The sequence below is a fragment of the Calypte anna genome, chromosome 6 (assembly GCF_003957555.1).
Source record: "Calypte anna isolate BGI_N300 chromosome 6, bCalAnn1_v1.p, whole genome shotgun sequence".
NCBI lineage: Eukaryota > Metazoa > Chordata > Aves > Apodiformes > Trochilidae > Calypte > Calypte anna.
Window position 1 is genome coordinate 21,035,602 of NC_044252.1, and position 25,684 is coordinate 21,061,285.

Consider the following 25,684-nt stretch of genomic DNA (forward strand, 5'->3'; position numbering starts at 1 on the left):
CTACAAGAATTTCTGATGCTGACGCAGGTATATTTTTGCTTTTTTTCCCCTCTGCCAGCCTTCATTTCTCTAGGTTGTTAATGAAGGTGTCAAAAAAATGTGACTCTGGCATTGCCTTGGAGCATTTCTCTTTGCTACAGAGTCTTGGCCACAGCAGCACCTGCCAAAAGCTGCCTCCTTTGTGCAGTCCCTGGAAGGGTAGAGCTTCCTCTGGGACTGCTTCTGGAAAGATGTTCCTCTCCCTTGCCAATGGAGCTGTAGGTCAGAGCACACCTTGTTCTTGGATGAGATGACAAGGAGATGCAAGCCTGTCTTTGCTTTCTGAGTTGTTTTGGTTTTGGGCTTGTTTGTTTTTTGTTTTGAGGGGGGGGAGAGTGGAACTCTATCAGCTTGTACAGAGAAGCTGAACACTGCAGAAAGCCTGCTGAGTTGGAGGGGCCATATACAGGCTGAGGTTTCCCTAACTCCATCTTTTCCCTTACTTTTATGGCCTTTCAGCCAGTTTTCAGCCCAGTTGATGGGTTTTTAGTGCACAGCAGTCTGAAAAAATAGTTTCTTTTCAGTTCTTAAGTGCTGTGCTAAAATCCAAACATCTGCCATCCCCAGAGTCCATTGCTTTGTAATTTTGTCTTAAAAAGTAATCTCTGTAAACCCCAGTGCTGCCTGCTGTTTACAGATCTGCTCTTCTCCCAGCAGCCAGTGGTTTGATAGTGTGTAAGTGACTGGAATGATTTCCAACACTTACCAAGTCCCCTCTTGGAGATAATCTCTGCCCTTAGCACCTTCCAGTCAACACAGACATACAGAAATGCCTCTTTCCTCCTTTGCTGGGTTACACAATGAAACTGGGCATGATCCTGTGCTGCACTGGGGACACAGCAGGGACTACACCTCTGAGAGAGGATTGGCAGGAGAAACTCTCCTCAGTTAATGCATTTCTGTTCTGGGCCAATTAGTCCTGGTGTTGCTACACTCCCATCACAGCCCTGTGTAGCTCCCAGAGCACTTACCCTGTTACCTGAGTAGTGAATTGGAGCAGTGAGATGCAGAAGTCCTCTCTGAGCAGTCGTTGCTTGTGTGCTGGGTGCTGTGGCTGAGGTGGAGTTAACTGGCAGCATCCTTTGGAGATGCTCCTGCATTCCAGCACCCAAGTGAAGCAACTACCGTGACCCCACTGCTTCTGAGATGCACGTCATGGAGAATAACATTAGCAGGGTGTCCAGGAGCAGTTCTGGTTCTCAGACCAGAACAGGCTCTGTGCAGTCTCACCCACAAACCAGCCATTGAATGGAGTGCCCCATAGCCCAGACAGAGCAATGCAGTTTTTCCCATGGTTGCAAGTGTGAGCAGGCTTTCCTGTTCTCTCCTGGGTGTTTACTGCAGCCAGTGGCTCAGTGCCAGAGCTAACTGCCTTACCTGCCTTTTGGAAACAGGGTGTTCCTAAGATAGGCTATGGGTACAGAGAGGATAAGCCAAATGAGCAGATCTCTCCAGATCTCCTTGGTTGTGGAGCTATCTGGGCATTGCTATCACAGGCATGGAGTTGGAGGGTCTCTTCCCACGGTGCCTCCATGAGATCAGTGCAAAGGATGCTACAAAGCCTTTGCAGGTGGTGGTTTTGATCTCAGGAAGACTTAAGCCAGAGCAAAACTTCCCCTGGTTTCTGCAGTGCAGGATGCTCAGTGCTTAGGGTGACTTCACCTCACACCTTGTTTTGAAGACTGAAAGCATCTGCTAGGCACAAGCACAGCCAAAGAGCCAGGTCAGGCAACCAGGGGCTCCCATAGAGCAGAGGAGTTTTCTTGGTGTGAGGCAGCAGCGTGACAGGAGGACATGGCTGAGGGTAGGGCTACTTCCAGCTGTCTGATCCTTGTCTTGTTATTTTCCTTCCAGTTACTACATTGATGGCCGAGTGGCCAAAGTGACGGACTTCCTGAAAACACGCCTGTTAGACACACTGTCTGACCAGACCAGGAAAATCCAGAAAGTGCGTGAGTGAAAAGGCTCTGTGAGGGGTGAGGGGGCCCTCCCTGTGCCCTTGGTGCCCTGGGCTCTGGCCCCAGCACGGGCACACTCCCAGGGATGGAAGGTAGCTGCTGGGGCTAGCTATGCTCCTGGCTCAACCATGGCCAACCCTCACCCAGGGGATGGGAGGAAGGTTGGGGCCCAGGGCATGGCCCCAGGGCAGGGGGTGAGCTGGGTCAGGAGGGAAGCAGCTGCAGTGTGACATGGGCTGTGCCAGTGTGCTGGGGTGTGGGCTGGATGCATGGCACAGGGGCAGGCACTGCCTTTCTAAACCAGCCAGCCTTCTAAACCAGACAGCCTTCTCTGGTCTCTCACCCACCCGTTCCTGAACCTTGCTCTTGAGGACTGGAAGAGGGGAGAGCAGCCAGGAAAAATGGGTGCCATGCCTACTCAGGAAGAAGGGTCTCTTAATGCAGTATCTTGCCTCACCTGCTCACAGTGCCAACAAAATGTTGCTTGCAAAGCTCTGGCAGTTGCATTTCCAGGGTGATTTCCATTAGTGGAGAATCTTGATCAGTATGAACTGTTATTTTTCCCTTGATGATCATGTTTTGACTGTTACAAACCCCAGCTGTTGCTGGCATGCTGGGTCAGAGCCCAGGGCTCTCCCTGGCCAGCACAGCCTGCAACAAATGTTCCTCTCCCTGCTGGTAAGGGGGACCTGGGCCACACTTCTAGTGAATGGGTGGGGGAGGTGGCTTCACAGAGTCCCCCCACTTGGGGTATGAGGGTCAGGGCTGTGACCAGCCCCCTCAGCAGTTGGTCCAATAGCAAATGTGGAACACCTAGTAAGTGTGAAGGCTTTAGGGACCAGAGAAGATGTCTGTCTGTCTTGTCTAGGTTCTCATACCATACCAGTCACCACACTGTCTTACTGTTGTGAGTCCTGCAGGGAGAAATTGTAGGATGAGTAAGCAACTCAAAGAGGCCCTGGGAAAGGGGATGTGAGGGTCAGCACAGAAAAACTGAAGGAGAGGATCTGCCTGCTGAGTCCTCTAGTACAAGCTAGGGATGATCCATGTATGTGGATGGTCCTCCTGGTTGGGGAAACATGGCAGAACAACTAGTGGCATCATCACAGGGTCAAGTGAAAAGCACCAGCTGTGTCTGCTCCTGCTGGGGGGACACAACCCCACTGAAAATGGTGGCACATGTCCCACCTTTGATGTGGGTTGGGAACCTGTTGGGAAGGCTTGGACAGTGGGATGGCTGTGAAAGCTGTCCCAACCACGGGCAGGTGGGTGGCCACATCCCCAGGAGGACAGGACACTGACCCTAGCAGATCTCTGGATCCCATCCATCCCCAGACCAGCAGCAGTGAGGAGCTGCCCTGGGTGTGGGCTTGGGAAACCCTCATGCATTCAGAGTGGGGCTTGGTCTGCACAGGGCAGGGCTGAGGAAGGGCTCTCCTGGGAATGCCAGTGTGGCTGAGCAAAAGCACAGAGCTGGGTGCTAATAGCCTCCAGCTTGGCTTTGAGTCCATGCATCCTGCCGGGGCTGATTAGAGCAGCTGGGCTTGTCCACTTCCCTGTTTTATTGCTTCCTCTCTGACTGGGGAAGGTGGCGGGCTTAGATAATTACGGGCAGGATGCCAACACCTCTGGGGCTTCAGTCAGGGATGTCGACTCTCACAGGCTGTGAGTGGGAGGCAGCTCAGAGCTGGCGCTTTTAACATCTTTGAGGGATCTCAGTCCATCCAGCACATTCCAGTACTCCTCACTAATGGGGTAGGATCCATCAGGCTGTGCAGAGTGTTCCTTGGGCTGCTGGGTTTGCAGACATCTGGTCACAGAAGCTCATCACCTGGCTTGGAATAGTGGGATTGCTGGAGAAAGGACAGGGTGTTGCGTGGTGTCCAAGGTTGCTCATGCTGGGAGAGAGCAGTTCTGGCCATCCAAGCTCTCCTGTCCTGCCTGGCATCTCATGGGTGTCTGCACTGCTGGCTGTAATCTTTTAATGAGTGGGCCAGCAGGCTTGGACCTGCATGTCCTGCCTATGGCAGGGTCCTCTTGGATGGTGAAGCAGGCCCTGCTCAGCCATTGGGCTGGTTCTGCCCACACTCGGGAGCACCCAATACTCCCTTCTCATGTACTTATAATCTCTCCACATGGCTTCAATACCTGTCCCAGTGTCCCCACACTGCAGAGCCATTGAGTTAGGTGCTCCTTGTGGCTGGCAGCCACTGTGCATGTGGATGTGGAGAGCTGAGGTGACATGGCAGGGCAGCCTGCAGGATGGAGCATGTGAGGAGACCACAGGGAAAGAGCAGGGCCTGGGTTTGGGAGCATGAGAGCACATGAGAATGTGTTTGGAACAGCCCCAGAAGATGAAGAGTAGAGATACAGCAATGTCAGGAGAGAGCAAGGACCAGTCTCCCACCACTCAGACATGGTGAAGACACCTCTTGACCATGTCATGATCAGGCAGGCACTGACTGCCCAGCAGCATTACCAAAGGTCTCCGTAAGCCTTCCTGGAGCGGAACTCAGAAGATGTCTGCCTTGGCTTTAAGTCACAGGTTCATGAGAGTAATTTTAGTTGCTTTTGTGTCCCATGCAGGTAGTGAACACCTACACACCAGGGAAGAGAATCTGGCTGGAAGGTGTTGGTATGACCTCAGCTGGAGGCATGAACAACCTCTCTGATTCCTATGCAGCTGGGTTCCTGTGAGTTACACCAGCTCCCCAGTGCCAAGGCACTGCCACCCTCACAGCTCTGCCTCCTATATTCCCATTTGGTATTCCCCCAGTAGCTTGGGCACTTGTATTTTCTCCATAGCATCCCTAGTTCCAATCCTCCACTCTGCTTTCCAGTACCCAGAGTGTACCCACAGGACATGGGTATGGAAAAGGGGGTGTGATCCAGGTTTGCCTTGCTCTGCAGCTCAGGAGATCCTGGGCCTTTTCCTACTCTGTGTTTCTTAGTTCAGGCTGCAGCCACATGTCCTTGCATGCATTCACTCTGGGGGCACCTGCCCAGGGAAGTGCTCTGGAGGATGCTGCTCTGCAAACTATTTTCTCTCCTTCTTGATCTTTGAAGCCAAATCCATTCCTGGTTCCTGGGACTTGTATACTGGCACAGACCAGTGGTGTTGACATCGTGCTGCAAAGCCCCAGTTTACATCTTCAGAGCTGGCCATGATCATGAAAGATGGAGAAAGATCCTTTGTGGGGAGGTGTAGGGACATCCCTGTCAAATCTGGTCTATGTCAGGCTGCAGCAGTTGAAGACTTTGCCCTGGGGATATGAGGAGAGAAGCTGCTGCAGTGCTCCGGCCACTACTGCTGATGGTGGGTGCTGGGGTGCTGGCAGCCTGGGAGGGCACCCCAGGCTTTGGGCATGGGGCTGCAACAGAGAGGCTCAGGTGCAGTGTTGGGATGTGCAAGGTGAGCACAGATGGGGTAGAGGAGTTCCCCACAGTGTCCTGACTCTGGCCTCTCCATCTGCAGGTGGCTGAACACGCTGGGCTTGCTGGCCAACCAGGGCATCGATGTGGTGGTGAGGCACTCCTTCCTCGACCATGGCCACAACCACCTGGTGGACCAGAACTTCAACCCCTTGCCGGTAGGTCTGCCTGGGGGCATTGCACTGGTACTGGCTTCTCCCTACTCATTTGCAGGAGATTTCTCTCTTTGTGGCCTGTCCAAACTCTGCTTGAAAATGAATTTTTCCAGATCTGTTTCTTGTAGTATTAATAGGAGACATTAGTTCAAGTCAAATGCAGCATGTTGGAGGCAGATGGGAGAGTGTTACCACTGCAGCTGGAACTTTATCTAGTGCCCAGGGATGGAAGCACAGGAGAGAGGCACACCCTGGTGCCACCAAGGGTGTCAGGATGGACTGTGGAACCAGAGGGAGGGATGTGGCAGAACCCTACATAGCACAGGTTGGGCAGCCAGATCGGTAGTGGTGAGCTGGCCAGCCTGGAGCCTCAGCACCCAACTTCAGATCTCTAGAAACCAAAATAAAAGGCACCTCAAGAGCATTCCCAGGCTCACAAAGAGCAGTGGTTCTCACCAGTGCCCCACAGCATCCCTCACTCCTCTAAAATGCCTGAACAACTGGGAACTCCCAACACACACAGTGCTGATAAAGATACTGTATGAAAAACCCTGTTAAAAGTAGATATCCTTTTAACCTACCCTGCCTTGTAAGTGGAGAGACATGCAGAGCAGTCTCCCCTGGAATGGATTTATGGGTGCATGACCCTTCAGACACTGATAGAGGGCCACGGATACCCATTGGAGAAGTGCATAACCCAGACAGTGCAATGCTGTGCTGTGATCTCGCTAAAGGGGGGGCTGAGGGAGTGGCTACATGAGGGCAGAGGCTGAGAGAGTGGCATCTTGGTTGGCTCTACCCACTCAGCTGGTGGAAACAACATCCCTATGACAGCATCCTGAGGAGGAGGGGAGGAGGCAGAAGATGCCTGCAGTGTGTTTGTGCTAAACCCCATCATGTGGCCTGATGCGTGGCTCTGGAGAGGAAATCAAGTGAGCAGGAGAGCACCATACCCTGCTGCTCTGGGTATCTCCTGGAGCACCCTGGGCTGCTCCTGCACACACCCCTCTGGCAAGTGTACCTGACAGTTCTGGGGTCCTCAGTTGGGGGGAGCCTGGGGGGCTTTGAACTTTGTTTGAGATTAATCTGAGCCTGGGGCAAGAACTTGATGGATTTCTCCTGAAAACCCAATTCCCCTTTCCAAGCCACATCCCTTCCCACCCTATCCCCAGGGTGTTGAGGCTCTCTGGGTTGCTTCTGGCTGGATGGGTGCAGGCCAGCTCTCCTGGCACAGCAGGAACAGCAGATGGCCCCTGGCCAGCGCTCCTGGCACAGCAGGGACAGGGGGTGGCCCGTGTCCAGGTCTCTCAGCACTGCAGGGGCAGCAGCCATGGAGCAAGTGTGCAGTTAGAAGCAGGATTAAAGCCAGGGAAGGAGCCTGAGGAATGATTTCTGAGCTGTTAAACACAATGAAGGTCTTTAAAAGTGATTCTGCTGTTCTTTTGAAGATAACTCTCGATAAGTTAAATGCCAGCCACCTCATGGCTGTTTCCCTGCTCTCCCAAGTCTCAGTGTTTATCTGTTTCCCACATCTCACCTCTACATTCTTATTCGAACATCACGGGGTTCTTCCCTTCTCTCCTGCTGCCTTCAGAGCCACAGGCAGGTGCAAACTGACAGAGTTTAAAACCTGCAAACACCAAAAAGCCCAGAGAGACCGGACCATGACCTGCTCTGCAGAGCAGCTATTTTCCCGTGGGAGCTATCAGGGAGATGAAAGCCACTGGCCATACCTGCGCGGGGCCACGGCACTGTGAAATACAATCTGCTCATTAGCTGCCACGACAAAGAGGTTTCCGCACACGGGCTGGGCGTGAGGCAGCAGCCTGCTGAGAGAAGGGCCGCACCGCTGCAGCATCAGTCGCAGCTCCTCCGGGAGATGGGGCTGGGTTCCCCATGGCAGTCTTTGCACCTCCTCCCCAACCCCTGCCACTCTTCATCCCTGATTGTCAGATAAGAGGACTTTGTCTTTCGGGTTGCTGAACTGAAGCTGAGCCTTTCACAGTTGTGTCATCAGGTGCCAGGGAACTGCCTGGTCCGGGGAGAGTTTCCTGTGTGGTTCAGAAATGGTGCGGCAGCGCCAATGCAGCCTTCCATCCTTGTGCTGAAGAGCTTCTTGTATAAACCATGGGATTTGTCATTCATCACTGTATGAGCACTGTGCTGCTGGCATGGGAGCCCTCCTCCCTGTCCTTCAGCTGGGCCCCTCAGATGCTGCTGTGTTAGTAACGTCTCAGGGCACGTTACAGTGAATGGCGTAAGGAAGCTTATAAAATGTGGTGCGAGTTCCACATTTGGGGAATAGGGAATGCAGATAATAGGAGTTGCTTGGTGGGCACCACCGTAAGAGTTGCAGCTTCTAAATCACCACAATTCTTCCTGCCTCTCCCCCAGGACTGCAGAGCTGAGGGGAGGTTGTTATGTATGAAGGAAGGAGCAGGCAAACCAGTGCCTTGGTCTACATGTGCCAGGATGCTGGCTGCTGCCACAGGCTGTGCTGTGGTTAGCAAGGGGTACCAGTGCATGGGTCTGGCAGAGACCATGGATGCCTTCTGGGTGGGTTCTGGGTGGCAAACCCAGGCAGGCTGGTGAGGCTTCCTCTGTGTTTCCTGAGTTAGCCTTGGCTCAAAAACAAACTTGTGAACTCTGGCTGTTTCTGTGGGAAATGCCAGAGCACCCAGGAATAGCTGCTTACAGACAGGGATGCATTGAAACCTTGAAAGTGGAACTTTAATTTGGTCCTTCCCTGGCTTTGCACCATGGTGGCTAGTCAATGCAGTGCAGGCTGGCTTCTCAAAAATGGTCTCAGGTGGCAGCAGCATGGCCAAGGAGCACTGCAGGTTGATGGAGAAATTAGGGAGATGCTCACGTCTCTGACAGGCTTTCCACACACAGCTGTCTTGCAAGCTAAGAAGCATCTTCATCCAGGTCCTTCACCTGTGAGAGCAGCTTTGGGTGCCCATCCTGACTGCCAGCATTGCCTGTCCACCCTTTCTCAGGGGTGGTTGCCATCAGCATCCTATGTAAGGAACAGGTGCTGTGGAGGAGGAGACAGGGCTGCCTCTCTGAGACTACTTCCAGGTGCAGATTCAAGGAAAAAAGCTTGTCTTGATAGATTTATGGGGATCAAAATGGGTAACATGAAGTTTTCTGGCCTAGGCACAAGGGTGATAAGGCTGGGGTGTAGAAATGCTCTTGCTGGCCTTGATGCAACTGATCTCAAGTGTTTTAATGCCTTGTTATTTTTGAGATGACTTTTCCATGTGTCATTGGAGTCCTGAGTGATGGGGGCAGCCAGCTGTATCATAATCAGGGCTTGTGCTAGAGAAACACTTCAAATGAAGCTTCTCACAGGTACCTCTCTGCCTGCCTGCATCCCAACCCATCCGTACATGTGTGTGGGAGTGAGGAACAGAGGAAAGAAGGACAGGAGCAGCACTGATATTCACCCTTCACAGAACAGCGCCTTTGAAATTCCGCTCTGGCATTGAGTAGCTCTAGGCTCATTTTAGACACACAGTGTACCTACTCCATCTCTCTTTCCTTAAGACTGGTCTGAAACAGTCTGGAGGGATGCAATCTATTTATTTCATTGGAGAGCCCTACAGAGTGGTGTGAGCTTTCTCTTAAGAGTATTAGAGCGTGTTAAAAAGCTTTTTTTCACTTCCACATGGCATCAACTTTTTAATCCATCCTTGGTAGTTATTTCTGCTTCCTTAGTGGACAGTGCTATGAGATGATTCCTTTTCATAGGAAAACTTGTGCATATTCCTAGGCAGGGCCAGAGCAACACAAATCCCATGAGAAAGCCAAAGCTGAAGTCCAGACTTCCATCTCCTGATAACTGTGGCTCTTCTTTCTCCTTCTACTACAGACTCCAGATGGTGAGATGCTTGGTTCTCCTGGGTTAAGCAGGTTCCAAAATTTTCCTTCTGCATCTAAGTTTCATATGCAGCATGAGAAAGCAGCGTGAGCCCAGAGGGATCACAGGGTAAAGTGACTGCAGGGGATGCCTGCTCAGCTGTGGTAGTAGAAGACAGTATGATATTGCATGTGAATTGATGGCGTCCTTGAGAAAGCATCGCAGCAGTGCAGAGGTTTGTGCCTGACAGTGCTGTGGTGAAACGCTTGGATGCTGCAGGTGATTTTTCACCTTTGCTTAGCCCAAAGGCACAAAGGAACTTGATGGGAAAGTTACTCTCTGTCTTGGAAGAGGGAGGGACCTGGTGTCATGTTTGGTCTGTCCTTAGTGATCTGTCCCCTTCTGTACCCTAGCTTTTATAAAAGTCATGGTGTAAACAGCTTTGGTGTTGGGCTGCAGCCATTCCCATCATCCCTTGGGTTCTCCAGGACAGTGGTGTGGTGTAAGCTGCACCCTTGGGCTGCACCTGGCAATCTGGCACTGACTGCTCCACTGAGCGTCTTCCCAGTGGGGCACAGGTTGGATGCTCCCATTCCTGGGTGCACAGAGGTGTGGAGGCCAACAGTGAGGTGGCACACTAAGTGCCAGGGGTGGGAGGAGGTCTCCCTGGCCATCCTCCCACCTGCCACATGTATGCACTCCCTGGTGTGCTCACTAGCTGAGCTGGCTTGGGCAGATGTGCTGTTAATTGCAGCTGCAGGTTCTAGCCATCTCCCCAGAAAGTGCCTTCATCCCTTGTGCTGTGCCAGAGGGGGCCCTTCCAAGCCCACAGTCCTCACCTACCTGCACCCATGCCCACCCTGCCATCACTCACTTGGTGGGTGCCCAGCTGCTGGGCTGGGCGATGTCCAGAGGCAAAGAGGAGACCTAGCACCAATAGAGAGAAGCATCTAGAGAGCCCTTTACCCCTGCTGAGCCTGGCCAGCTGGCTGCAGGGCTGGAGGAATTCAGTCCCATCCACACATCCAGCATGGAGTCACTGAGTTGTGCCCAGGCAGCTGGCCCAGCTGCCAGGGGTCAGACTGCAGCTGCTGCTCCCCCAAGCAGGGACCCTTGGCTTTGGGGTGGCTGTCAGGGACAGAGTGCCTGGGTGAGGCTGCAGAGTGCTCTGTGCTTCGCAGGCAGAGGCACCCTCCCAAGCCTGAGAGCAACAATGAGTGGCAAGAGGGAGCAGGTCCAATGGAGCTCACACACACATGGAAACTCTTCCTGACAAACATAAATCTGCCATAAGGGTGTCTGGCACCCCTATCTGCCCGGCACTCTGGAGCACAGGCTCTGGTGGAAGCAATGCCTGCAGTCAGGAAAGGGATGGGAAAGGTGAGGACAGTTAGGAGCTGTCTGTATGGGACATTCACTCTGGCCATGGGAAGGAAGAATGAAGTCCCAGGCAGTTAAGCTGTGCATGTGGAAAAGGCTCTCCCAGGAGATGTCAAGCCAGAAACTGACCTGCTGAAGTGCTGAGTGGAAATGGTGCCCTGCAGAAATCTCCCAGCCAGCCTCAGCATGAGTGTTTGAAGCAGGTCTGATCAGGGCATCACCTCTGCTGCCTTGTCCTTTCAGCCATGATCATACCATGTCTGAAGGACTGCAGCATCCTCTGCTCTCTGAGCCATCTCTGCTTTCAGCCTTCCAGGAGCTCAAGTCTGCTCGGGGCTCATTTTATCTGTGAACAAGGAAACAGATTTAAAGCACCTAAGCTCTATGTGCTGTCATAGAGGGTTGAGGGGCCTTTCCCTCATAGTGACCCATAAAAAACATCTCTGAAGTGCTTATGCTTGGAATCTTAAATGCATTAAAGCCACGTGGCAACTAGCAGCTCTGGCACACACCCACCAGAGCTGTGGGACACATGCAGACCCAGAGCCAGGCTGCTCCCCCTGAACCAGAGTCTGGGGCAGAGACATTCTCCAGCTGCCCAGATCTCCCAGAGACACCATGCCAGTGACAGACCTACCAACTTTGGTGACAAAGCCATCCGGGGGCTGTGGAGGAGGTGGGACGGTCAGACCCTTCCCAGGATGGGAGAAGAAAGAAGTAGCATTATGGTCAAAAGCAGCAGAAGAGCAGAAAACAGCAAAGTCACATTTGGTTTCCAAGCCCTCTGATCCAACAGCTCCACTCCCTTCCTGCAGCCTCCATCGCCTGGACCCTGTTAGGGAGAGGTGATGACAAAAGCAAAATTTGGCTGTTCCTCCATCTGCTCAGCTTCCCAGGAAGGTGGAGGCCCCTGGCTGGGGCCCAGCTTGGGAAGGGCAGCAGTATGCAGAAGACAGTACCCACATGCCACTTTCCTGGTGTCCAGGCAGCCTGTCCCCTTCATGCCACCAGTGCCTTGCAGCTGCAGCTGCCACAGCAGGAATTGTAACTTAATGTCAATGTTTGGCCTTTCTTCAGGATGGAGAAAAAGAGCAGAAAAGAGAGACAAGGGAGCAGGACTGAGCAAAGGGCAAAGCAGCTCAAATCATGGGAAGACATGATGCTCATCAGAGACACTGTGGGTCATGCTGCTGGCACAGCTGGGGGACACCCCTGCTGTAGGGTGAACAGCCGATAGTTAGCCCCAACATGGAGCTTGTGGTGCTGCTCCACCAGTGAGTGAGAATTCTGCTCTCTAAGCCCACAGCTACACACATGCTTGAGACTCTCCTGGCTGTCACTATGTGCTGACTATGGGACTCATTGCAGAGCCCTTGAAAAATGTGACCTGGTTTCCTTTCTCTAACCAAAAGCCAGCCTTCCATAAGCCCCCATAAGCAAACAAGATGCACAGCACTGCCGCAGCAGCAACCGTTCTACTCTACAGACCTGCTTCCATGCCAGCCAATGTCCCATTGCCCTCCCTTACCCGGCCTCTCCCATCCCTTCTCCTCCCCTCCACCTCTTCCCCTCCCCTCCCCCCCCTTCCCCCCTTCCCTCCCCCCCCCTTCCCCCCTTCCCTTCCCCTCTCCTCCCCCCTTCCCCCTTCCTCTCCTCTCCTCTCCTCTCCTCTCCTCTCCTCTCCTCTCCTCTCCTCTCCTCTCCTCTCCTCTCCTCTCCTCTCCTCTCCTCTCCTCTCCTCTCCTCTCCTCTCCTCTCCTCTCCTCTCCTCTCCTCTCCTCTCCTCTCCTCTCCTCTCCTCTCCTCTCCTCTCCTCTCCTCTCCTCTCCTCTCCTCTCCTCTCCTCTCCTCTCCCTCCTTGTCCTAAAGGCATTGGGGTGCAGACCATCATGTCATCCTTCTGCTGTAGACAGCCTGTAGGCAGAGAAAGCTGCTGGAAAGATGTGAAGGCGGAAGGCAGTGCAGGGAAGTCGTGTGAGATGAGGAGTTTGTAGCTGTTGTAGCAGGAAGGAAGAGGATCATCACAGTGAAGGCAAGGGACACTCAGAGATGTTAGCAGCTGCAGGGGACTGGTGGGTTGGCACCTGCAGGGACTGAGTCTAAGCAAGAAAGGAATTGGCCAGTGTTGGCCAATCCTTTCACAGGTGCAGATGCCTGGGTCAAAATGAGGGTCTGTCCTCCCCTGCAGATACTGCTGGCTCCTGGCAGCCTCATCCACCTGAAGCCCCCCTCATTTGGAGGGAGCTTTGTTCCCCATTCACAGACCCCCCTGGAGTGTCTCCCATTGTGCTCAGTCCAAGAAGAAAAAAAAAACAACTCAGGGGTAATGCTAAAAGCAGCATCAGTCCAGCGCTGCTGAAAGAACAACCAGCCATGGTTTGAACAGGATGTACAGACCTCCACAGGGAGAAAGCTTTGGATGCTAAGGATCTCTTTAATCTACTGGAAAAAGGAAGAACAAGAGGCACTGAAGCCAGGCAAACTCAATCTGAAAATAACTAGTAGGATTGTTAATGCGGGTGTTTAACCGCTGGAACAGACTCCCTGGGAAGTGGCAGCTTCTCCATTCCTCCAAGCCCTCACAACCACAATTACTACTTTTCTGGAAGATATTTCTGCCAAAAACAAGCCATCGGGCTCAACAGAGGCGTAAAAGAGTGAAGTGCTCTGTCCTGTGGTGTATGGGGAGGCAGACCAGCCAGCCCTTATATCCACACAATTAGCTTGGACTCTAGAAAAATGCAGATGAAGATGCAGAAATGGAGCAATCTGTAACGGTCTGTTGAAACTCAAGCATGCCTGAGGGATGCAGGAAGAGTTTGGGCAGCTTCAGTGGAAGGAAGAAGCAAGGGGAGGAGGAGGCCAGGCAGCAGCCAGCAGCAACAGCTGCTGCAAAGGGCTGTGCCCTGACAGCCCCAGGCAGAGGATGCTGTGCACCACGGGGTCAGCAGCCTGCTCATGTGAAATTCAACTGCCTGTGCTGGTTACAGCTCCAGGAAACCAGAGGGCTACAGCTCTGTTACTGCAGTTCTCTGGCTATGGCAGCATCTTCTTGCATGTGATAAACGTGGAGCTGAACAAGCTCAAGTGGGCTGTAAAAGCTGCTTTGTTGCCTCTAGGAGAGAGCATGGGGATACACTTCTGCACCCTTCCTAATGGCTCTGGAGACAGAGGGTCTGGATTATAGGTCTGTCTGAAGGTCTTCCTAATCAACCTTGTTTTGAAAAGCCGAAGTCTCTAAAAGCTTGTGCAATCAATTAAAATGTGCAAAGAAATCAAGTGTGACCGTCTTGGCTCTCCTCATCTAATGGAAAGCTCGTGGGTCTACACTGGCTGCAAGTATCCCAGAAGATGGGGATGACCTGAGCTCCATTGAGACAAGTGCCCTTCCTGCACATAAATCTGGAGTCTTGGCCAAGAGACCCCCTGAAGTGCAGGACAGCTCTGCTTTCAGGTACTCCAAGACTGCAGCTCCGAAAGCTGCCGTGACAGCACTGCTTAATGGATCTGCAAAGTAACTAAAGCAAGAAAGCTCCCTCAGTTCCCAGGGGACTAATAGCAGGCCAGGTTCCTGACTGTTATTCCTCCACTACCACTACAGCAGTATTGCTGGCTCAGCCCTTATGATGAGAGCCCTCTGTGACTCCAAAAGCCAAATCTCTTCCACTTCTGCACTGGTCGGAGCCACACATCTCTCCGGGGATTGCTGGGCTGCCTCCAATGACATTCCTGGCTGCAAGGCCGTGCTGCAAGGTGGGTGCTTGTGTTTGCAAGGGGCACATGGGCACTGCCAGCCTCACAGTCACGCTTGCACAAAGTTTGCCATACAGGAGGGGAGGACAGGCCACTGACCAATGGAAAAGCCACCCTGGTTGCAGCCAAGCCAGTTTTCAAGAGCAACTGTTTCCCAAGCTGATCACCATTTGAACAGGAGACAGTAGCTGCAAGTGCCCAGAAGCCCTAGTGTGATTTTCACTGGGGTTCACTTATGCAGGTGATAGAGCAGCCCCAAAGAACCAGCCCCGCTGGGAGAATTGCTCAGACCTGGTGGGTTTGATCTCATCAGGCTAGTTGTGCATGTAATTCATCACCCAAATGCTCGATGTCACCAACTCCTGGTAATTTATTGCAAGTAACATGATTTTGGCCCTTGCCTCAAGTGAACTTGCAATGATGTGAAAAGATGCAGCTGTCTTCAGTGCTCCCCTGCAGTAAACTGAAGAGCTTGAGTGCCTGAAGGCCAGTGCTGAAGACTCCTTTTCCAGCCCTGGGTCATTTTTCTGACCCTCCTTTGAAATCTCTTTGGTATTTCCACATCCTTAAAATGGACACTTTGGAGTTAGCCTTGACAGAAAGGAAAGGTAAAATCACTGTTCTCCCCTAGCCGCATACAGATGCTAGAGGGACACGTCAGTCCCCACACTGCCACAGGGCATTGCCTGTGCCAGAATACTTCACTCTCAGCTGTGATTATCTCATATTTTGCAGAAAAGCTCACACTGCATCGCTGCTGTCTTACGTCTTGTGGCATCGGCACATTTTTTCTCAGAAAAGCCATGGAGCCTTATGTGGATCAGAAGCTCACACAATGTTGCCAGTGCTTCTCAGGGAGCCAAGCTCTTGTACCCAGCTCTGGAGATGCTGCGCTCTTGCTGACACTGGATGGCACAGCTTTGCCTGTGAGGCACCACAGCAGTAGCTTGAGTCTCAGCTTTCCCAGCTCTGCATGGGCACAGGGCTTATCAGAGCACCTTTGGGAGGAATGCATGCCAATATGAGAGATTCGGGAAGCAACTGGAGCTGAGCAGCTCCCCATACTCCCACACTGCAACCTTTGCTGCTGCTGAGCCTTGAGCGTGGAGGGATGCTGGTGTCAGAGCAGCAAACCCCCAGGGACCACCCTGCCTGGAGGGGTGGGTGCTCAGCCAGAGGCTGGAGCTTTTGGTGCCAGCTCCCCACTGCAACAAGGTTATTGCAAGCCCCCTCCAAAACAGCTCTTGAGACCCATATGAAAATTTCAAGGTGACCACAAAGCCTCTGGCTTCTGTTGCTCCCATAAGTTGTGGGTGAAAGCAGCATCTCATCAGTGGAAATACGGAGAGGAGGTGAGAAAGCCCAATGTGGCTGCTAGAAAGACCTAAAAGCCTGAGCTGACAGGTAGCTCAGAGCACTGAACTCATTTATTTTTAACTCATGACTGTAGGGCTAAACACTGCAATTTGTGCTCACCTTTGGCCTCCCTGCAGACTCCAAGTAATTACTCATCTAATATCACTTGCTGATCAGCGTGGCTCACTGGAGAGCTGGCAGTGTGACAGGCACTGCTTCCATCACTGAGGCCTGGGGTTTGCAGGGGCAGCAGTTACCAGCCTAGTGTGCCACAAAACCCCGTGGCTTTGGCTGAGAGCAGCAAAAGAAGAGCAGGAGATGGCTTTTCCTCCAGCACTGTAGCAAAAGCTCACCCAGAAGTTGGGTAGTGGGGTTGGGTTGCCCTTTTCCAGGCCATCCCAGCACTGCTGGAACTGGTCAGCTTCTGCTGAGCTGGGCTGGAGAGAGGATGGGGACTGGTAGCGTGCTCTGTATGTGTTGATTATTCACCTCATGCTGGCTGCTGCTGGAGCATAGCTCTGTGCTTCATCTGCTGGCTTTGTCATTCAAAATACATGTTAATTGGATGCTGTATGAGGGCTTCCCATCCATAGGATGGATACCTGTACCTGTGTGAGGGATCTGTACATCCACCTGCCCATCCTGCCCTGTGGCCTGGGACCCTGGAGATCCCATTCCCCTCTTCCATGCCCTCTGGGGTGGCAGATCCCTTCCTGGCACAGTCCTAGCCTTGCAGAGCTTTCCTTGTACCTCCCTCAGAGAGTGTGCAGAGCCACTATTGCTTGATCTGTGCTCCTTTCCACATCAGCAGCATGTCCTCCTCGCTGTGCAGATCAGCTGCTGCTGAGTAGAGCAGTCCCTAGTGCCAGCCTGACCATCACTGATGGGTGTCTGGCATTGCTGACATTGGAGAGACCATCCCAATAGCCTTGGGATACTTGGTCCCTCTGGGGTGGCCAGTCTGGGTTGCACAGAGGATGTTTATCCAGAATGCTCGTGTGTGCTGAAGGTGCCCCAGCATGCAGCTGGTGCCCAGTGCACCCCCAGACAGCACCAAGAGAAGCAGCAGGAGAAGCTCCATCTCCCCAGCAGCACCCACAGTACCCAGAGCAGCAGCAGGGCCAGAGCCCCATCCTGCAGAACAGCAGGCGAGTGTCTCAGACTGCCCTTTCCCTTCCCACAACCCTGCTTCATTTACCACACACCTCCCAGCTTCTGCAGCGGATGAGGGGAGGTCCTGCCGGCAGCATTCTCTGTCACTGCACAGCCTCGCCTCCCTCCCAGGGGTTTGGGGCCCATCCTGTGTGCCGAGAAAAGCCATGTCCTGTGGGAAAAAGTAGTATGTGGTGACATAATTAATGGCTGCATCATTAATGCATGTGTGCAGGGGTTGGACGTTTCCTACTTGAGTGCCTGAGCCCCCTGTGCTGCGTTTGTGGGTGCTTAACTCTATGGTAGGCTTTAAAATGGGAGAAGTACTTTCACCCTCAGCAGTCACAAAAGCCAGCATGCCATGAACAGAGCTGGATAGCACAGGAGAACTCTGGTGTGCTCCAGCTGTGTGTACAGAGTGGTATGGAGAATGATCTGCCTGCTTTGGAGGCACCAGCATCCAACATGCCTCAGCTGGAGCTGGGGCACAAGCCCATACCACAGCTTTGTGCAGATCTGTGGGAAGGCGTGGGGTACGCGTGTTGCTCCCATGCTCCAGAACCCAACCAACAAACAAGCTCCTTTAGAAGGTATCAATGTCCCAGTGCAGGCAGTGCATGTAGTGTTCCCTTAATCTCTTCCTGGAAACAATGATGCCATTTTGGCTTGGACTGCACAATAAAAGCTCACCCCAAGGCCGACATCTGGCACATGACATTTTCACGCAACAGCCAAAATTTTGCTAGGCTGTAAGCTGCCCACTCCCCCTTTGAGTCGGGGGGACTGTTGTGCTGCTGACTGTTCCCTCTGCCCCCCAGGACTACTGGCTGTCCCTGCTCTACAAACGCCTCATTGGTCCCAAGGTCCTGGCAATCCATGTGGCCGGTCTTCAGAGGAAACCACGACCCGGCAGAGTCATTCGTGACAAACTCCGTATTTACGCCCACTGCACCAGCTACCACAAGTAAGTGGGGGGAAAGAGACTGGGGGCTGTGGCAGGGGGGATAAGCAAGACCCCTAGGAGATGGGGACCACCAAGGACATGCTGGGGCAGGAGCCCAGGGTTTGGCTCTTTCAAGGCAGGTTGCCTCCCCAGGGGACATATTTGGGTGCTGCCTTGGCTGCTGCAGCAGTGGAATGGCAATGCCTCTGATGAAAGTTGTGGCAAGCCCACGCCTGGGAACGGGACTGGCAGGGGCCAGTGCGGTGGCCAGCGGGCAGCCCCAGCAGCAGAGATCAAGGGAGTGGATTTCACACAGGAGGCCCTGGTTGGTCGGGTTACCCAATGGGCTGTGCTGCCAGAGAGCCTGTCCTGATTATTGTTTCGCTGATAAGGTCTTTGAAAGTGCCCCAGCAAATCGGGGGGGCAGCCACCTCCTCAGCAGACACAAGTTGCTATTGTGGAGGAGGAGAGGTTCTTTCTTTACACAGTCCAGATGCTTTCAACATGCCTCCAGCTCGGTAGGAAACCTTGTCCAGTAACTGACAGGTGCAAAGTGCTTTATAGCCTTTGTTTGGGATTGACTGATTAGGCAGAGAAAGAGGATCAGTGTCTGGACCTGTCAGTTAGGTGCCCGGGGCGGCTGGGGCAGATGCCACTCATGAACAGAGCTCTCCTCCATTCTCAGCCTCCTTCTTGTGAGGCCAGGGGGCTGCCTCGGGACGCCACTCCTGCTCCCAAAACGGGCATGGCACCCCCTTGAGCTGTGCCACCCCAGGCTGAGGAGGGGAGGGGAAGATTGGGAAGGTATCATCACAGAGCTGGGCTTTGTGCTGGAGAGGTAGCATCTCCCAATGGGACGGGCAGACAGGATGGCTGCATGAAACAGGTTCTTCCAGAGACTCCCAAACACCTTCTTGGATGCTCCTGGGGCACATGCCAACATACCCTTGAGCTCCCACTCTCCCCATCGCAGCCACAACTATGTCCGGGGGTCCATCACCCTTTACATCATCAACCTGCATCGCTCCCGTAAGAAAATCAAACTGGCAGGGACGCTGCGAGATAAGATTGTCCACCAGTACCTGCTGCAGCCCTACGGCAAGGACGGGCTTCACTCCAGGTAAGTGCCATGCTGGTGGATGGAGCTGCCCCCAACACCCTATCCTCCATGTCACTGCCCTGACCCTCTCCTGGTCCCCCAGGTCAGTCCAGCTGAACGGGCAGCCACTGGCAATGGTGGACGATGCGACTCTCCCAGAACTAAAGCCTCGTCCTCTGCGGCCTGGCCGCACCCTGGTCATCCCCCCGCTGACCATGAGCTTCTATGTAGTGAAGAACGTGAATGCGCTGGCCTGCCGGTACCGATAGCCTGCAGCTCCACATGGACCCACTGGCCCTGCTCCTGCTCCCGTGCACTCCCCAGGACAAGCTGCCTCCTTGGCGACCCTCACAGCCTCACGGCAGGGCCACGTCGGGTGGGCACTGCACCGTGCCCTCATCTTCGCACCCTGGACGCCTTCTGCCTTGGCACTCTCTCCTGCTCTGTGGAGCTCTACTTGGCCCTGGCCAGCATCCCGACAGAGTGATGCGACGGCAAATTTGCAAATCTGTCTGCAAGAAGCACCCGGGGTCCGGTGCCCACTGAATGCTGGGGAGGGCGGGGGTGCTGTGCCCTAGTACTGCCCGGTACCCCCAGTCCCGCTGCCCCTCCAGCAGCCGGGTCCCCCTTTCCTCTGCCCTTACCCGGGCGGCGGGGAACGCGGGCAGCCCGGTGCAGCAAGAGCATGGAAGCAGCTCCCTCTGCTGCCGCCAGCCCGGCCGGGACCGGCGCGGGATGCTGCGGACAGGGCGGGCCGGGAGAAGGGGCACGGGGTCCGCCCCGGGCGGGGGGGGGGCTCTGGGGCCACGACTGGACATGTCTATAATTAAATTATACGGCCCGGAGTGGAGAGGAGCGGCGAGATGCGTGGCAGCTCCTGTCCCCCGCCCGGTCGAGGAGCGGCGGCGTCCGGGCCGTGACTGTGTCCTGTCCGGGAGAGGAGGGGTGTCGCGGGCAGAAGCAGCCGGGACGCGCCGAGGCGCTACGGGAAGTGTAATAAAGTTGGGCTGTCAACCGCGCCGGCGTCTTCTGTCAGCCTCCGGCCGGGGCGGGACCGGGACTGGGACGTTACCGGGGCCGGGACCGGGGTGCCCCGTGAAGTGCCGCTCCGGGCCGCACGGGGCGCTGCGCGCGTGGGCGCGGCGGTCACGCGCGGGGGCGGCAGTCACGCGCGGCGGAGCAGGAAGCAGCGCGAGGCGGGCGGATCCTCGCGGTCCCGGTAGCCCCTGAGCCCTCCTCAGCCCCTTCCGCTGCACCATGCGGTGCGTCCTGATCGCCAGCACCGCGGCCGAGCTGCTCTTCTACTGGGCCGATGCCGCCTTCCTCCGCCGGCTGCGAGCAGCCCGTGGCGGGCAGGTGGGACGGGACGGGACGGGACGGGACGGGACGGGACGGGACGGGACGGGACGGGACGCGACGGGACGGGACAGGATAGGGTGGGCGTGGTGCGGGTGCGGAGCCGGGAGGGGTGTGCGGTGCGCATATCCCTGACCCGGGACCGTGTGCCGCCAGGGCCCGGCGCTGGAGGACAGCCTTAACACCCTGTTCGCCCCCCTCATCATCTCCTCCGCCGCGCTGCTGGAGAAGCTGGCCGACACCTACACCTGCTTCGCCACCGAGCACGGGCGGCAGCTCCACGTACTGCACATGGTAGGACCGGCACCGGGGACCGGGGAACCCCAACCGGCCCGCACCTGACCCTGCTGCCTGTTGCAGTTTGGGGACTGCCTGTACATCGCCGTGAACGGAGACGGGACAGAGAGCGAGGATGACCTGCGGCGGACTCTATTCGTGCTGCGGCGCTTGGTGGAGGCTCACTGCGGCCTCGTCATGCTCGACTCCCACCTCATCCGCAAGGAGTGAGTGGGCACGGGCTGGCATGCCGGGGTACCGGGGCAGCTACCCAGCAGTGCCTTGTTGCAGTCCCAGGATGTGGGAGTGGGTGTCTGCAAGCTGAGATACCCCCGTTTGCAGCAGGAGCCCCTGCCTGCTGGGCTGCAGCTATGTTTTGGGGTGCCCATCCCAGCCGGGGAGGTGGCAGCTGGCTCTCAGCTCACACTCTGTGGGTGTTGCAGGTTGCGGCCGGCTGATTCGGAGCATCGGGAGCGTGTCTGGAGCCTGCTGCGGGGTCTGCTGGAGACCTACACCCGCCTGCGGGAGGAGGACCAGAGTTTTGCAGTGGAGGTACTGTGTCCTGGGGTGTCCCTCACTTTGGGGTGTCCCAGGGCTGTGAGCCTGTGTGGAGTCCCGGGATGCAGAAAAAGTATCTCAGCCTGGGACTTTGGGTCCATTCTCTGGAGCAGCAGTGCCTGGATGTACAGGACTGCTCAGGGGCTGTGTGTCGGTCTGGGGGGCTCAGCAGCCATCCCCCCTCCCATGTGCACCCCCAGGCTGTAGAGCGGCTGATCCACCCTCAGCTATGTGAGCAGTGCATCGAGTTCCTGGAGCGGCAAGTGGTGCAGTACATCAACACAAGCCCGGAGCGTGGCGGGGATGAAGTGGGCCATGCCTTTCTCCTGGTGCACTCCAAGCTGTTGGCCTTCTACTCCAGGTGCGTCTAGACCCACCACAGTCCCTGGGGCAGACACACACCCTCCCAGTTGACCTGTCCCTTCTCTGGCCCTTAGCCGCAATGCCAGCTCCATCCGCCCTGCTGACTTGCTCATCCTCATCCTCCTGGTACAGGACATGTACCCCAGCCAGAGTGCAGAGGAGGAGCTCAGCCCCCAGGTACTCCAGAACAGGGCAGCAGGTTAGGGTTGCCCCTGGGGGTGATGTCTTGGTGGCCAGGCCTTGGATTTTAATTCTTTATTTGTAAGCCTGGGGCAGAGAGTATGCTTCCCCAGGGACCCAAGAGGAGTGAGAGCATTCCTGTGAGTGGTCCTGGCTCCCATGGAGCTACAGAGAAGGACTCTGATGACCAGGTGAGTCCTTAGGCTCAGGACCTTGTGGAGTGGGATGCTGGCTATGCTGTCTGCATCACTGCCATCACTGACCCATCTGTTCGTACCAGGAGGACACAGACGATCTCTCAGTGCCTGAGGTTTACTACACGCCTGAGCCCTCACCAGGCAGGGACAGCACAGGTGAGGGCCCAGATGGCAGCAGCCCTGCCCTGTGCTCCCCAGCCCTGCCGAGGCCCCAGGGATGCTGGGGGAGCTGGCAGGGAGAGTGACTTGCCATGCTCCTTGCAGGCAGCGGAAGCTGGTCAGAGGATGCTGAGATGCTGAGCACTGGGGAGATAGATGCTGCAGAAGTCCAGGTAAGCAAAGGGTCCTGCAGTTGTCCTGGCCCACCTACTCAGCCTGTCCTGGTGCTCTTGTGCTGCTGCTGCTGTGGGTACCCCAGCTGTATGTCTGGGGGTGTGCCCTGCACAACTTTGATGGCTCTAACCACCCTCTCTGGGTCATTGCTTATGGTCTCCCTGTCCAGAGCTGTCAGCACAGGGGGGCTGGGGCTGTCTCAGAGCAGGCTGATGTCTGCCTCTGCTGCCTCTGGGCTTTCTGGGCTGCTTTCCCACCAGATGCTGCAGAGCCTTGCACAGTCTGGAAGCAAGTGCTGGCCTTGGTGCAAAGTGTTTGCAACCTATGTCTTTGCAAGCGGCTTTTGCTCTATCTGCTGATATTTTCCATTTTCTGGGCACATCTGTTGCTGCTGATCTTTTGCTGTGTGCCCCCTCCAGCTCTATTTGTTCATTTGTGTCCAGTTTCAGCTTTCAGGGCATTGTTGTGACCAAGTGTCCTGGGCCAGTGAAGGCTGTCTCGACACTGCTAGGGGCTGAGCATCTCCTCTCTTTTCCTAGATGGCAGAGGATTTGCTCCAGACCTTGGGGCCTCTGGTCCCTGAGGCTTCAAACCCCAGAAGGATCTTCCTGGATGCCAACCTGCGTGAGGGTTACTGCCCCTTGCTGCCACACACCATGCACTGCCTTCCGCTTTGGCCAGGCATCTCCCTTGTCCTCCTAACCAAGGTGAGCTGCCTCTAAGGTAGGGGAAGAGACAGTAGGCTGGGTCCTGGCTGACCCACCTCTCCCCACCCTGGCAGGGCGCCATGACCCAGGTGGCCATCACCTTGTACCAGCTGCTGGATGGATTCTTGGTGCTGGAGAGGAAGCTGGAAGAGGGGCCAGAGGCAGGAGCCCCTCGCTCCTACCCATTCCTGTCTGAGCTGCGGCAGCGCATGGACAAGTTTGTGAAGAAGCTGAGTGGGCAGGACATCCAGGTGGGAATGGGGACACAAGAACTACTGTCCCCACAGCTAAATGCTGAGCCCTGTCTCTCTCTAGTTGCAGAATGCCTGGGTGGACTTGAAGAACAAGGTATTTTCTCGTAGTGAGGATGCAAGTTCCTTGGAGTGAGTACAGAGTGGGCAGGGAAAGTCTCTGAAGCAGGGGGGAATCTTTCCCAGCCCAGGGGATGGCACAGCTGTCCCTGTGGCACTGGGGACCCAGCAACCAAACTCAGCACTGTCTGTGTCTCCTGGCTCAGGCTGCTGCAGGCAGTGGCCAATGTGAAGCGGCAGCTCTGCTCTGTGTACCGCCAGCTCTTCCTGGGCTCTGCTGGCCACAGCCTGTCCCAGGGGCTGCGGGACCGTGCCCAGAAGCTGATGAGGTGCGTGCCTGAGGGTGGCTGGCATCCCTGGGGGACTGCCCCACACCTCTCTGCGCTTGGGGGACTTGAGGGGTTCAGGCCTCTCATTGTGCTTTTTCTCGGCAGGGAGAAGCTGCTGGACTGGCGGGACTTCCTACTGGTGAAGAGCAGGCGCAACATCACTATGGTGTCATACCCGTCCCTGCAACGGCAACCCCAGCCCAGCAAGGAGAATTTCTTGGGGGGGGGAGGGGTTGGTGGTAGCAGAGGTGGGAGTGGGAGGGCCCTGTCCCCTCAGCACCAGGCTCAAGAGGAGGAGTGTGGTGGGCAAAAGCAGTTTCCCCAAGGCTCAAGGGCTGTCCTGGACAGGCACTAATGTTGTTGGAGCCCCTTAACCCACTTCACGTACCTGGAAGACTTTCCTGGCCTGGTGCACTTTGTCTATGTGGACCGCACGACTGGGCAGATGATGGCACCGTCACTCAGCGTGACAGAAAAGTCCAGTTCAGAGCTGGGCAAGGGTCCCCTGGCCATCTTCATCAAGAAGAAGGTACTGTTCATGGGGCTGGGTACCACATGTGGGACGGGGACCACAGGAGGGGTGACAGTTGGAAAGTTTTCTGCTAAGGCTTCAGTGCTCTTTGTCCTCCAGGTCTGGTCCCTTATCGCGTTGGCTCGGCGTTACCTACAGAAGGGCTACACAACACTCGTGCTGCAGGATGGGGACTACTGCTGCTCCTACTTCCTCTGGTTTGAGAATGAGCTGGTACGTGGGGATAGGAATGGGCTGAGCCCCTCTCCCCCAGCACCTTCTGAGGGTGGGAAGTGGGGCTGCAGGCACAGCTGGCTCTGGGTCCTCAGCGATCCCTTTTTGCTCCTGTCCTCTTCTGTAATCCCAGGGTTACAAGCTGGAGGTGATGGAAGTGCCAGTTCTCTCAGATGACTCTGCACCCATTGGGATGCTGGCAGGAGACTACTACAGGTGAGCAGACCCTGCAGCTCTGCAGTTTGGCACCAGGGTCCAGGGCTATACTAGGACAGGAGTCCTGTGAGTGGTGCTTTCGTTGTTGGGATGTCATTGCAGGATGGTTGAAACAGCCCACCTTCCCAGCCTGGTGCTATCATCCTGCTGGTGGACAGGCGCTGTGTCCTTGCCAGGGACTTGCAAGGGTGGTTAGAAAGGGGGTGTCAGGATGCACTGCACCTGCCAAGCCCCCTCTCTTCTCCCCAGGAAGCTTCTTCGTTATTACAGCAAGAACCACCAGGCAGAGGTAGTGAAGTGCTATGAGCTGCTGACTGTGCATCTGGGCATCATCCCCTCTGAGCTTGTGGTCCAGCAGGCCTGTGACTTGGCCCGGCACCTCTGGGAGCCCTCCCGCATCCCCCTGCTCTGAGCTGACTCCATCCACCGCCCTCAGGGATGGGATTAAAGCAGAAGTGTGGGTGTTCTGGTGCTTGGGATGCTTTCTTAGTGTCTGTGTGCCGTCAGCTGTGCCTGCAGGTAGGCACCAGCAGCTTTCCAATACTCCAGCCCTGCCAGGGCTCCAGCTACCCACCTTCCCACTCCCCACAGGCTTCTCTGGAACTCCGCAGCCTCCAGAGTCAAGCAGAGTGGGGCTGAGAGGTTGTTGGCAAATGACTATCTTGTTGAAAAGTGCATTTCCACGGCAGGATTTATAGCTCTGGTTTGGCATCACCAACGGGCTTTGGCTGGAGAATAAAACAGCATAGCCAAACCTGCATGGTGCAATGGCGCAGGGTGCGTACGCCTTCCTCCTTGCCCCCAAATGCAGGTTGGGGGCTCTTGGGGACCTTATGAGCTCTGGGGAATTGCAGCCCATCCTGTGCCCCCTTCCCCACACCCGGGCTCCCAGACACCAGTCAGCTGTGGAACCAAGGACTTCTGTGAACGGGATAAAGCCAAGGCAGCTTAGGTGCTTCCAAGACATGGTTGGGCTCGATGCAC

General features: G+C 55.3%; 2 protein-coding genes across 5 annotated transcripts in view; both read left to right on the forward strand.

The window, feature by feature from the left end:
• The window catches only part of HPSE2 (heparanase 2 (inactive)), a 110,222-nt gene extending 90,379 nt beyond the window's left edge, over nucleotides 1–19,843 (forward strand). Inside the window, exons 7-12 of the mRNA XM_030453633.1 lie at nucleotides 1,894–1,987; nucleotides 4,584–4,690; nucleotides 5,473–5,587; nucleotides 17,906–18,051; nucleotides 19,004–19,150; nucleotides 19,233–19,843. Coding sequence (XP_030309493.1) covers nucleotides 1,894–1,987; nucleotides 4,584–4,690; nucleotides 5,473–5,587; nucleotides 17,906–18,051; nucleotides 19,004–19,150; nucleotides 19,233–19,398 — 775 coding nt within the window. The 3' untranslated portion in view covers nucleotides 19,399–19,843. The remainder of the gene's footprint in view (nucleotides 1–1,893; nucleotides 1,988–4,583; nucleotides 4,691–5,472; nucleotides 5,588–17,905; nucleotides 18,052–19,003; nucleotides 19,151–19,232) is intronic.
• A 482-nt stretch (nucleotides 19,844–20,325) lies between these two features.
• Nucleotides 20,326–25,450, forward strand: HPS1 (HPS1 biogenesis of lysosomal organelles complex 3 subunit 1). Of its 4 annotated transcripts, none has more exons than XM_030453668.1 (18): nucleotides 20,326–20,485; nucleotides 20,642–20,779; nucleotides 20,846–20,988; nucleotides 21,205–21,313; nucleotides 21,520–21,680; nucleotides 21,757–21,859; nucleotides 21,949–22,053; nucleotides 22,143–22,215; nucleotides 22,324–22,391; nucleotides 22,932–23,099; nucleotides 23,174–23,350; nucleotides 23,415–23,482; nucleotides 23,617–23,739; nucleotides 23,845–23,910; nucleotides 24,124–24,268; nucleotides 24,371–24,484; nucleotides 24,618–24,700; nucleotides 24,950–25,450. In XM_030453668.1, the coding sequence occupies exons 1-18, from the start codon at nucleotides 20,387–20,389 to the stop codon at nucleotides 25,110–25,112; spliced, it is 2,106 nt and encodes a 701-aa protein (XP_030309528.1). In that variant the 5' UTR covers nucleotides 20,326–20,386; the 3' UTR covers nucleotides 25,113–25,450. The 4 variants fall into 4 exon arrangements, with proteins under 4 accessions (XP_030309528.1, XP_030309526.1, XP_030309527.1 ...); XM_030453666.1 differs by having other exon boundaries at nucleotides 24,347–24,484; nucleotides 24,950–25,404; XM_030453667.1 differs by having other exon boundaries at nucleotides 22,146–22,215; nucleotides 24,347–24,484; nucleotides 24,950–25,403.
• Nucleotides 25,451–25,684: the final 234 nt, after the last annotated feature.